Below are 12,317 nucleotides of genomic sequence, written 5' to 3'. Positions count from 1 at the left end.
AACAATGGCTGCAGGAGAGTACGCTGCTCTGGGAATGGGTCCTTAGCCCTCCCTCAGCAGAGCTGACATAGCTCTGAGCAGAATCGAATTGTGTCTCCAAGTGTCACTCAAATCACAGAGTACTCAGAGATGATTGCTTGTCTTGCGCAGCAATGTGCCGGGATGGTTTGTTACCGTGTGTTTATCTATTCTTACCCTGGACCAAGTGTTTTCTCCCGGCAGGTGATTCTTAGGGTTAAAACTGCGACAGGTCCCGCTCAACTGGAACGGTTGTTCACGGTTCTTCTCCAGGGCATGCTGACCTTGTGAGTTCTGTTTCTCCGTCTGTGTGCCTATGTCTCTCCTATTGAGAAAGAATGAACATGTATAGAATAGTCAGTGGGTGGAAATGTTCGTCCTCTGGCTGATTGTGCCCTTCCTCCATGCTCTAGAGGTGGGAGCCCTCCTGGTTCTGTATCTGGGATTCCCTTCCACTTGCTGACTCCTTCATGGGGTACAACTTTCTGCTTTGTGGTCTGGGTATTTTCCCAAGGCCCTTAAGCCCCAGCTCCCTCCCCCCTCCTCCTCCCCTCCCCTTCCCTCTCCTCTCTCTCTCCTCTCTCTCTCTCTCTCTCTCTCTCTCTCTCTCTCTCTCTGCCTGGAGAAATGGTTCAGTAGTTGCTCTTCTAGAGGACCCAGGTTCGATTCCCAGCACCTCATGGTGGCCCACAACTACCTATAGCTCCAGTTCCAAGGGATTCAACATCCTCTTCTGTCCTCATACACATAGTACACAGACATACATGCAGGCAAAACACTCATATGTATAAAATAAGAGAAAAATAAATATAAAGCAATTAAAAACTGCTTGTTTACATGGGTGTGGTATACCTGCATATTTGTGGAGGTCAGGGCGTCACTTCTACAGTTGTTTCTCTTCTTCTACTATGTGGGACCTGGGGATTGACCTCAGGTCATCAGGCTTGGCAGCGGGTGCCTTTATCCACTGGGCCATCCGGCCTGCCTCTCAGCTCAATTATCTCTGGCCCTCTGATTTAGTTGTTTACCCACGCGCTTCCACACTCCAACAAGGACCCCGCAGGGCAGGGGCTGAGTCTACAGCACTGTTCTTGGTCACATGTCTGAGACTAGCCCTATAGATCAGGCCCTATAGATCAGGCTGGTTCAAACCCAGCGATCTGCCCAGCTCTGCCTCCCGAGTGCTGGGAATAAAGGCTTGCACCCCCAGCTTAAAGAAGACTGTTTCAATGTGATGTCAGTGTTTTCCTCGTTAATGGTTGCTGCTGTTTGACCCTTCATTGCCCTGCCAGCCTCTGTAGAGAAAGCTCGAGCCCCATCTTCTCTGTCTCATGGTGACAGGCCCCAGGCCCAGTGCCAACCCTTTCTGGAGCGCATGTGTCTGTGTTGGCTCACTCCGCTGAAGACATCCCATAGCCCGTGAGACTCTGAAGGAAGGAGACTAATCCCAGGAAGGGCAGAACAGTGGGGTGCTCGCCTAGTGTAGGCTTGGGCAGGGACTAAGCCTAGCACTGAGGAAGCAAGAAGCATCCATGTGTTGGCAAACCTTATTTTGAAGTGCTGGGGATAGAACTCAGGGCCTTTTGCCCATTGGGCAAGGGCTCTACCGTTGAGTTACAGCTATGGCTTTAGTCTGACAACCCTGAAAATATAAGCTGAAGGCAAAAAAAAAAAAAAAAAAAAAAACCAACAAAACAAAACACCGCCCCTAAAATGACTCTAAGGCTCTCTGTGAACACACTGGGCTTTAGAGCTTGTATCAGTGTCATGAATGATCTTCTCTGGTCCTGAACTGTCCCTGTCTAGTGTACCATGAAGCATGGTGGGTCATCCAGGGAAGGTGCTCCTCTGTAGGATCCCGCATGCTCTGTAGGTGTGGATGCTCAGAGACGGGGGCTGGGCCCCACCAGAGATGGAACGTGAGCTGGGAATCCAGAGCATGCGGCCTTTTGTCCTGGCCTGGGAGGGAGACCCAGTGTTCTTTGAGGGGTCATGCTCGCCTGAGGTATGTTCTCAAGGTGTGGCCTGAGCCAAAACAACAAGATGAAGCCTCAAAGGTCAGCCCCAGCGTGGCTGTTACTCTCATACCAGACTTTCGTCTTGAACCTGACAGGCGCCTTCATGCCTGCAGCTCCTCTGCCTTTTCACAGGAAGTGGTGTAGAAAGCTCTGCTCTGGGCCATGAGCAGCTCCCAGAGACACATCAGCCTTTACCCGGTGTCTGTAATGAGGGGGGACTAAATACTGTTGGATTTTCCCACATATGCCCCTTTCCTCACTCAGTTTCTCTGAGTACCAACCCGGGTCCTTACATTTTAATTAGTGCAGTGAACTGCCAAGTCCCGAGGGAGTCCCCATGACACTCAGGAACACAGGGCGAGCTCGTGTGTAGGTTAAGGATGTCTAAGGAGAATAGAGATTATAGGAAAACAGTCTACCTTTCTTTACAAGGCCTTGTTTCGCATCCCTGAAATCTCAGATGCGGCTATTACAATGAGGTCCTGTTGTAGAAAGAGCTGGCCTTTTATCACCACTTAAAATCTAATTAATCCATATTGAAGCACAAAGATTTCTGTTGTACGTTAGGGTGAGGGGTCATAGAGCCTTCTTTGTTCATCTTCAGATTTATACTCGTCAGGCACTGGGGATATAATTTTACCAAGCAAATTGGAAGGTAACAGATCAAATCCTTATCAGAGAGCCTAACTCATAGTTTTTAAACAGAGTCCTTCACCCTTTACATGAAACACTATATTCAAGAGGAACAAAAACGTATTTTAGAGTGCCAGAGAGTTAATGACCAAACCTTATACCCTGGGCAGCACAGGCTCAAGATCATTACGCCACTGTCAACCACAAGGGACAGCAGATCCTATAGAGTGGCTAAGTTGTAGTATCTATCCCGATGGCTTTCATCTACAGAACGGCCATGCAATCGGTAGGGCTTTCTCTGTCGTTGCTAGGATGGGTTCTAGCCATTATTACCACGTATCTACCACACTGGAAGAACCTTAACCTGGAACTGAACGAGATGGAGAACTGGACCATGGGGCTCTGGAAATCCTGCGTCATCCAGGAGGAAGTCGGGAGGCAATGCAAGGACTTTGACTCCTTCCTGGCCTTGCCAGCTGAACTGCAGGTGTCCAGGGTCTTGATGTCCCTGTGCAACGGGCTGGGGCTGCTGGGCTTGCTGGCCTCTGGCTGTGGTCTGGACTGCTTGAGGCTTGGAGAGACACAGGAGGGTCTGAAGAAGTGGCTGCTCACCCTGGGAGGGATCCTGCTCTGGACCTCGGGAGTCATGGTACTAGTTCCTGTCTCCTGGGTGGCCCACACGACGGTGCGGGAATTCTGGGATGAGACCATGCCTGAGATTGTGCCCAGGTGGGAGTTTGGGGAGGCCCTGTTCCTGGGCTGGTTTGCTGGCTTCTGCCTGGTGCTAGGAGGGTGTGTGCTTCACTGTGCAGCCTGCTCGAGCCCAGCTCCTGCAGCCTCGAGTCACTATGCAGGGGTGGGACCTCGAGATCATGGCTCATACCTGGAAAGTGGAACTGTACAGCCTAAAGTGTAAGCCACCAGCAGGGCCGAGTCGTGTCCTTAATCAGCTGATTACAGAAAAGGTCTCTGTTGTGTCCTTATGTAACTAAATGGTACTGCTCACATTTTCTTCCTTCAATAGCTGTTTTGAACATTTTCTTTTTTCTGTACTAAAGGTTCACTTTTCAAATATGAATGAAAGGTAGTCTATAAGGAATTTATTATGACACACATTCCATGTGTGAAAAAAAAAAAGACTTGCCATTGATTTGACTATTTAAGCCCGTGTATGCTGGGATTGTCCAATTTGTCTAGTGCTGTGATGCGTTCACTCTGTGGGAAAGCTGTGCTGCTGTCTATGGCTGGAAAGGGTATTTTACTTTCCACTTCCTAAAGAAAATAACGGCAATCTGCACTCCTTTTCTTTTTCTTTTTTCCTCCAAGGCAGGGTTTCTCTGTGTAGCCCTGGCTGTCCTGGAACTCACTCTGTAGACCAGGCTAGTCTTGAACTCAGAAATCTGCCTGTCTCTGCCTCCCAAGTGCTGGGATTAAAGGCATGTGCCACTACTGCCAGGCGATAATCTGTACTCTTAAGTATTGTTAGTGTTCCAGGCTAAGCCAGTCCCCAAATGTCATCTCCATTGTGGGTCTGCTCTTTAAACAAAAGCATTTGTGTTTAGATATTTCCAGGAACCTGGTGAACTGTAGGAGGCTTTTGGAGGCTGGATGATTCTCGATGATTCTGGATGATTCTTGGTGTTCTGGGTGATTCCAGATGGACCACCAGAACACCAGGGTCAAAAAGTATTAAAAAAAAAAAAAAAAAAAACCAGTGTCCTCTACTAAGTAGCTAATCTCTGTTCTCACTTCTTTCCTCAAAAGCTTCAAATTTAAAAAGAAAAAAAAAACACAAAAAGCATTTAATTTTTTTTTTTTTTTTTTTTTTTTTGCTATCTAGATTCTGTCTCTGTGTGTGTCCGAATGAAAGCATCTATGTCCAGTTAAAAATGACAGATGTGAGGCTGTCTCTTGGAGTGGTGAGCAGTCTAGAAAGCATATTTCAGTAAAGATGCAAAAGGCAAAAACTGAACCACCCCCCCAATACACAAATCAGGACAAGCGCTCTGGCTTAAGCATGTGAGTGAGCTTAACACAGGCATGGGGAGAGGTGAGACTTGGTCTTGTCCAGCACTGTTTCCCGTGCTCCATAGAAAATGCAGCCAGAGACTTTTCCAAACTGGCCTGATTTCAAGTCTAGAGGGATTTCTGTTAAGATTGATTTATTTGGTTAAGAAATACTTCTCTCTGAACCTTTTTCCCCAACCGCGGTAACACCCAGTATTATCATAACACACACACATACTGAAATGTGAGAGCTATTTAGCTGATGAATATCTGACAGGTGTAATTAGCACAGCACAATGCGGGAGGAGTTGAACCCAGACCTTCAATTCAACATTTTTTTTTTTTTTAACACTCAGACTTAATTCTCTGACTTGTTAGGAACGCTGGGAACGTGAAAGCCAGGTAACCTTCACAAAGAGAGGATTAGCGTTGCCTGACCCGAGAGGCTCACTGATAAAGTGCTCTGCACAAAACTGAGCCTACAGGACACAAACAACGGCCCCGGGGCCACTCCTTAGCATGGCTGGCTCTTAGCAGTGTTTCCCTGTCCGCTTCTGAAACCTTTCAATATGGACTCAAACAATAGATCTGGCAAACGTCCTCCTATACACACAATGCAAAACTATGTCTGAGCTCCTCAAGAGAGAAGTGTCACACTTTCTTACAGCTAAGCGTGGGGCAGGAGTTGGGCTGGCTCAGCCTCCCAGAACGTTCTAATGGGCTTAGTCTTCCGAACGGCAACGCAGTCGGCTGCACTTCTGCTCTCCCTGCTGGGATGGGTTTTATCCTGCCTTACAAACTACTTGCCACACTGGAAGAACCTTAACCTGGAACTGAACGAGATGGAGAACTGGACCATGGGGCTCTGGAAATCCTGCGTCATCCAGGAGGAAGTCGGGAGGCAATGCAAGGACTTTGACTCCTTCCTGGCCTTGCCAGCTGAACTGCAGGTGTCCAGGGTCTTGATGTCCCTGTGCAACGGGCTGGGGCTGCTGGGCTTGCTGGCCTCTGGCTGTGGCCTGGACTGCTTGAGGCTTGGAGAGACACAGGAGGGTCTGAAGAAGTGGCTGCTCACCCTGGGAGGGATCCTGCTCTGGACCTCGGGAGTCATGGTACTAGTTCCTGTCTCCTGGGTGGCCCACACGACGGTGCGGGAGTTCTGGGATGAGACCATGCCTGAGATTGTGCCCAGGTGGGAGTTTGGGGAGGCCCTGTTCCTGGGCTGGTTTGCTGGCTTCTGCCTGGTGCTAGGAGGGTGTGTGCTTCACTGTGCAGCCTGCTCGAGCCCAGCTCCTGCAGCCTCGGGTCGCTATGCAGTGGCGGGACTTCGAGACCACCAGCAGCATCTGGAGCTGAAGCAAGCCAATCCAGAAATCTAAGCCCGGGCTCAGTGGCGTCTCTAATCTTACTCAGTGGGACTTGGTAGACTCCCGCTTTAATCACCCCTACTGACTGCTTCTGACTTTCTGAAATGCTTACTTCCCTCCCGTGGCTAATATCCTCTTTAGACACAAGTTCTACCACTGAGTAAAGCACTTTTGCTTTCTCTATGGAGGCCAAGTGGGTGAGGACCTATTGATGGAATCTGTCTTTACTGTGCATAAACTAGGCTGCGACTGTGCACACACAGGGCACCTGTAAATAAAACGTTAACTGAGCACTTCTGTATTGAGAGCAATCATTTGGGAGACAGATCACATGCTTTTCGGTGTCTATGATGACTTAGGAAGCTAAGGTCTCAGTGGATAGTGAGACAACTGTGACAACTGATGAGAGTTAAAAAAATTCTTTACAGGCTCATCAGTGAGAGAGGGGACACCTCTTTTTCAAAGAGAGTCCTTTCTACATCACACACATTCATCCATGCCTGGGGCTGAGCAGGGCAATCTTAGGGGAAGAATTCTTGTCACATAAAAGCCCTCCTGTGTCTGTGCCGTGTTGCACAGTGGAATGTCCAGCCTGCCTTGGCTCGGTGGCAGGGGGCAGGACTGGTGTCTGTGGGCAGTGCCTCCTGGGCTGGCTGTCTCCTCTTGAAGGAGACACTGTCAGCTCTGGAGGTTTAGCAGGGGACCACGTACCGCCAGTCCTTGTTTTCCTTGAGCAATGAAAATATCCTATCTCATTTAGGGATACAGTCTAAACAAGAATTATTCACGACAAATTTCTGGCTTGAGGAATTCTTTGTGGAACGTTTTATATTTGCTCAATACATGGTTCAAGTAGATTCTTGTATTTGTGCCAATCAGGGAAATTAATTGAATAAGCAACATTAAAATGCAGTATTAGGAAATATGTATTGTTTAAAAAAATCACTGAATTTTTTTCATCCACAGACACAGGGCAAGTGCAGCAACAGGAGTTAATCTGGGTGATATATTTACACACCATTGCAAACAGGACAAATGAAAACAGAAACATTTCCAGAATGTAACCTGATTAAACGTTTAGTTGAGTCCTGAGCTTCTCATATTTAATACAATATAAATACATAGCAAAAAGAGTTTAAATGTATTTAATTTGTATGCTACAGAGACTCAGCTAAACTTTGTTATTTGGCAAGTTAATATCCTCCTTGTACCTGTAACACTTGAGTCTGATAGACAAAATTGTAATATACTGATAATCCAAACTTGAGAGCTAAAGATTAAACTCTTTTTACCCTGTGCAGAATAAATTCTAAGTTTAAAAATATTTTTTATAATATTAAACTTTTTATTCATCCATATGGTTTTGTGATCAAGTTAGTAAAAAAAATTTTTTTTTTTAATCATTTGGGTCAATACAAATGTGACAGACCTACAGAAAGCTGCCTGTATAAGCACAACACGATTGCTGACTTTCAGAGTGTGGAGAAAGGATTCTATCAGAACAAATAGTTTCTCTCATGTTAGAAATGAGCGTGTTTTATAAAATAAAACCAAAGTCCCTCAGTCACAGCTCTGAGCCACCAGCCTGAGACACACTTTATTCTTTAATACTCGTAGTCTGACACTTTTTGTATTACAAAAAGTTAGCGATAAATCTGATGAAGATCATATAGCTGTAAATACTTCAATATAGCCTCTTGTAAGCCCAACATTTAAAATGGCCAGAACCAAACTATATATTAAACAGAACATAAATAAGACCGTAAATAAATAAATGAAGAAAATAAAATCGTACGGTACAACTACACAAAATTCTATGAACATTTTCACTGGTCAAACTATGATGCTGAAGACAGCACCTTCATTTAGAGCTATATTAAGTCAACCTCTGCTGCTCAACTGGATCCTGACCAGGAAGGGTGGACAGCATGCCCCTTCCTCCAGTTACCTACAGGGCACCGGGCAGCGTGGGAGGTCTGTGCTCAGCCCACCACCAGGCTTCTTGTAGCTCCAAGTAGTGTCCTGTCCAGTCACACCTAGTGAGAAGCTGGATACACGGTATGGAATGTTTAGGGGGAAATGATTACATTTTAGGTGCAGTCACTTGATAATTAAAATTCTGGCTGAGTATGAACTTTGATTCTGATAAAAATGAACTTTCTAAAATATAGATTCAAGAAAATAAAAATCCTTACTAATGGGGATTCCAGCAGAACCTAACTTTTTTTAAAACAGATTTTTCCCCTTCGCCTTTCTTCTATTAATTCCTATAAAATTATTTTGCATTAAAAAATAATTTAGCTTGCTATATAAGATGGCTCATCAAAACACGGCTTCTTCCAGTATGACAGAGTATGTGAGTGCGGTTTAAATTACCTGAAAAAGTATTTATTTTAACATGTTTATGCTGGCTAAGCTAAACCGAGTCTTTTTTTTTTAAAGAAGTGCCTGGGGTCTGGGAAGTTAAGACCCAGCCTGAAGAGCATGGCTCTTTGACCAATTTCTAGGTCAAGCTTGCTTGTTCATCCAGAAGATATAAAATGATCCAGTCCACACCAAGTCCGAGTCTCCTCGGCCACACCCTTTGTTTCTGCTTCCAACTACCTTTTATGCATCCCTGACAGAATCTCCCGAAGATGACAGCTACAAAATACTTCCTAGTGAGTGTAGAAACCTGATGACAAAGTCTCTTCTGTTTGGCAAGTTTGATCTCATTATGATGCGCCCCGACCTCAGCTCTCCTCTAATGGATATGGGCGTGCCCCCTCTGCACTGCCTGCACTGTCATCAGAGGCCGGGGCCACCTTGCCCTGCAGATGCAGACTGTGATAGAAGCAGTGGCCAGGCAAGCATCTGCAGTCTTCTCAGTGGTTTTGAAAGCTGCCTCCCTTCCCCGCAGTTTCCTTTCTGCCCCCGACTGCAGCTCTCTATAGCAGGAGTACACCTCTGCTTCTGCCCTCGGCTTTCACACTCTTGTTTTCTCTAGATAAGTTTAAGAGGGCAGAAAGAAAGGGTTTTGCAGAGACAAGGTGGTCAGATGTGGGTGATGGAAGGAACCGGGCAGGTGTTCCGGGTGGGCTCAGAGATGCTCGCTCAGATGGAGAGTGTGGCTCTCTAGTTCAAAGGTATGCTGTGGCACCAGCCTCACGGGCAGCTAGACAGCTGCCTGCTGCAGTCGGCTCAGCGGGCAGACACCGGGCACGTGTTCCCTGAGTTCCACCCTGCAGCGAAGCCCAGTGGTAACACATGCACACTGTACAACACTTGTGGACCAGATTTGGACCATATTGCCCAAGTTTTGTTAGGTGATTTTTTTTTTTTCTTCTCAAAGCATGTAAGAGTTACATTCAAAGTACTTTACAAATAAACCTGATGAAGCTGGTATGAAACGGAAGCTCTTCAAGAGTTGAGTTATATTACAGGAAACACAAGCCCCGCCCCCAACAAAAATGAAAACAAAAAAAGTAAATATTCAGTCTTTGCCCCTCCCTTGGCAAGTGAGCAGCTGAGAGGCGGTGCTAAGCCACAGGCAGGATCACACATCGTCAGCGGGCAGTGATGGGATGCTAATCTTCGCTCTTGTGAAGTAGGCAATCTTCTCCCTGAAGGGAGAGAGGGAGAAGACAGTTTACATTATGATTCTGCGAATTCCAAGAGGCCTAAGGCTGTCTTCACGACCCCAGACACTACTCTTGAAATCACAAGAGCCTTTGGTTTTAATATTTTTTTATTTTATAGCTGTTTTTTATTTAACGTATGTGTAGGAGGTGTAGGAGTGGCAGTCAGTCTCTCCTTCCTCCAGGGCCACCCTGGGGATTGGACTCAGACCACCAGGCGTGGTAACAAAGGTTCTTTCTCTCTGAACCATCTCCCCAGGCTGAGTCTTCTTTGGCTTAAAGCGGGTAGCACATTACAGCTCCTCTGGCTGTAAATCCTCTACAGACAAAGTGTAAGTTTCACTCAGAGGTTCCAACGGAAAAGTGTGTGTAATCTACTGGGGGTAGATCTTAGGCTATGGTTGGAATTTCTAAGTCAGGGTAGGAGAAGATTCAGAAGGGCCCAGATCCTGACCTGAAATTCCCAGAGACCCCGTGGAATCCATGCGAACAGGAAGCGTGTAACTCACATGAAGGCAGAGGCAGGTACCAAGGGCAGACGTGATGATGTCCGTGTGTGATGGATGGGAAAGATCATGTTCATGTGATGGATAGGGAGAGGCACTGCCCCGCTTTCCTCAGTTGCTCTCTGCCTTCTTTTCTAATTTGTTCATTAATTTACATATGGTGTGTGTGCATGTGCGTGCACACCCCCTCAACACACAAGAATCAGTGCAGAGGGAGAAAACCAACAACTCGGTGACTATTCTGAAGTGCAAGGAGAGAGAGGCCAAGTAGAAGCAGGACACCGGACAGATCACTTTGTGACACTGCATCCTTTACGATTGACTCCGTTCCCTTAAGGATGAGCTAGGGTGTTAGAAACACTGGTGGACAGTGTGGTCATGATGTCTGGGCGACCACAAGCCCCGCTGACGCCTGCTAGGATTTAACCTCATGGCCAGTGGCAGCACCTGCCTTAGAGTCACACGGAATCCTTGTTGGTTGGCCTCACCTTAGCAACATGACACCCAGGGACACCAGAGGCTGTGTGGAGCTGTGCCTGGGCTCCGCCTGGCTGTCATGGGTGTCATACTGCCCTCACGTGGTGTGCCTTATCTCACTCCACCAAGCTTGCTCATCACCTGCCTTGTGAGACCAATGGCTTGGTTTCTTTGTCTTTTTCCTTTTTTATCCTGCTGGGATAAGAGGCCCTTGCCACCACATCAGGACAGGTGGGTTTCTTACAGGGAACAGGAGTGCTTCTGCATTCTTTGGATTTTAACAGGAAATTGTAAGGTTTTCCATAGCTGACAACACTGTCTCCTGTAGAAGCATCCTGAGCAGGAAGGGGCCCGCCCACCACTCCATGGCTAAAGCACGAGGAGCAGCACTTCCTTATCAAGGCTGTGTAGCTCAGTGGGCAGGGAAACCCAAGCCCTCACAACAGGCCCTTTGACACCTCCTCTTCCCGTGCCCTCACTGAAGCTGTGGTACTCATCTCACCTTCAGCACTGCCCCTCTCCCCCCCCCCCCCATGAGTCCCCTCTTTCCTGCTTCCACATAGCCTTTCTTCTCATTTCTCTCCACAACCTAAAAGCTTTTTCTACATTTCCCTTTACATTTATTTGTATTTAGTTATGTGTGCACACACATGTGCATGTGGGGGAAGAGTGTGTGTTTATGTGTACAAGTGAACAGTGCGTGTGTGGAGATCAGAGCAGACACAGCCTATGGGAAGGACTTCTTTTTCCCCATGTGGGTTCCAGGTTTTGCTTTCAGGTCACCAAGCTTGGTTGTGAGCACCTTTGTCACGGAACCATCTGCTGGCCTAAGCTGAGAAGCTCTCTAAGGACTTCTCTATAAAAACCTAAGCCAGAGGAAGGTGACCCTTTTCCTGTGATCACCCCTCCTACTCTTTGGCCATCATCTGACATGATCTCTGAGGCCTCTGTGTCACAATCTGGGAACATGTTAATTCTCTTTTCTGTTATGTTCCAGTGTCCAACAGTCCGTCCCTGCTGATCCTCGGCTCCAGGACCAACCACACCGCTGACTCTCTTGAACAACCCTTGTTCCCCGTGGGAACCGCCACACTGCATCTGTAGGCTCCTCTTTTTATCTCGGTGATAACTCCCACTCTAACCCTGCTTTATGGTTTGATTTTTGACTGTCCACTGGCTGGAGATGCCGGTGCTGTCTCCCGGCATGGTTAACCCAGGCAGGATGTGTCTCCCCTCACACTGTGCCCTGAACTCCTGCTCCCACAGGCTCTCTACTTGGAGGCAGGGTTCCTTCAGGACCAGAGCCACCCCTGAAATCCTTCAGTGTGGGCTCTCAGACCTGCTTTACCTGACAAGCTTGCGGGGGGGGGGGGGCAGCTTCTGCTACATACAGCCCAGCTGGGTGGCTCACACCCACCTCAGCCTGGAGACCTCCAATGATGCCTTCCTTTGAGCTGACCTGGAGCCTGCACAGAGGCCCGCGCAGATTAGATTCTTCCTATATTATATGCTCTCGGAATTCCTGCCTTGCCCATAAAGGCTCCGTATAGCACTGTGGTGGCTGTGGAATCTGTCTCAGATTGGAGGCTCTCTGTAGGAGCAGAAGTGTGCGTTCTCTTGCTGTACTGTAGGGATTAGCACAGTGCAAGGTGGGGGGGGGGGGCTGGGGGGGCG

At 47.5% G+C, this 12,317-nt stretch overlaps 3 protein-coding genes across 5 annotated transcripts in view; 2 read left to right on the top strand and 1 right to left on the bottom strand.

The window, feature by feature from the left end:
- Positions 1-2,922: 2,922 nt before the first annotated feature.
- LOC147002453 (claudin-22-like) lies at positions 2,923-3,585 on the top strand. Its single transcript, XM_085844314.1, has one exon. The coding sequence runs from the start codon at positions 2,923-2,925 to the stop codon at positions 3,583-3,585; it is 663 nt and encodes a 220-aa protein (XP_085700440.1).
- Positions 3,586-5,172: 1,587 nt separating this feature from the next.
- Positions 5,173-11,843, top strand: LOC110300932 (claudin-22). 2 transcript variants are annotated; one of them, XM_085843958.1, is made up of 2 exons: positions 5,173-5,868; positions 11,641-11,843. In XM_085843958.1, the coding sequence occupies exons 1-2, from the start codon at positions 5,393-5,395 to the stop codon at positions 11,693-11,695; spliced, it is 531 nt and encodes a 176-aa protein (XP_085700084.1). In that variant the 5' UTR covers positions 5,173-5,392; the 3' UTR covers positions 11,696-11,843. The 2 variants fall into 2 exon arrangements, with proteins under 2 accessions (XP_085700084.1, XP_021026804.2); XM_021171145.3 differs by lacking the exon at positions 11,641-11,843 and having other exon boundaries at positions 5,173-6,334.
- Wwc2 (WW and C2 domain containing 2) overlaps positions 6,952-12,317 on the bottom strand; it is a 167,165-nt gene continuing 161,799 nt past the window's right edge. For both annotated transcript variants that reach the window (XM_021169475.3, XM_021169476.3), the window contains exon 23: positions 6,952-9,645. In XM_021169475.3, coding sequence (XP_021025134.1) covers positions 9,579-9,645 — 67 coding nt within the window. In that variant the 3' untranslated portion in view covers positions 6,952-9,578. The remainder of the gene's footprint in view (positions 9,646-12,317) is intronic.

Source organism: Mus caroli, unplaced genomic scaffold (genome assembly GCF_978045245.1).
Source record: "Mus caroli unplaced genomic scaffold, Mus_caroli_1 scaffold_10, whole genome shotgun sequence".
NCBI classification, from domain to species: Eukaryota; Metazoa; Chordata; class Mammalia; order Rodentia; family Muridae; genus Mus; species Mus caroli.
Note: the sequence above shows the minus strand (reverse complement) of the source record. Positions and strands in the feature narration are given on the sequence as shown.

What these genes read in the sequence shown, in the direction of transcription:
- LOC147002453 (XM_085844314.1), top strand. Translation starts at nt 2,923, where the DNA reads ATGGCTTTCATCTACAGAACGGCCATGCAATCGGTAGGGCTTTCTCTG.
- LOC110300932 (XM_021171145.3), top strand. Translation starts at nt 5,393, where the DNA reads ATGGGCTTAGTCTTCCGAACGGCAACGCAGTCGGCTGCACTTCTGCTC.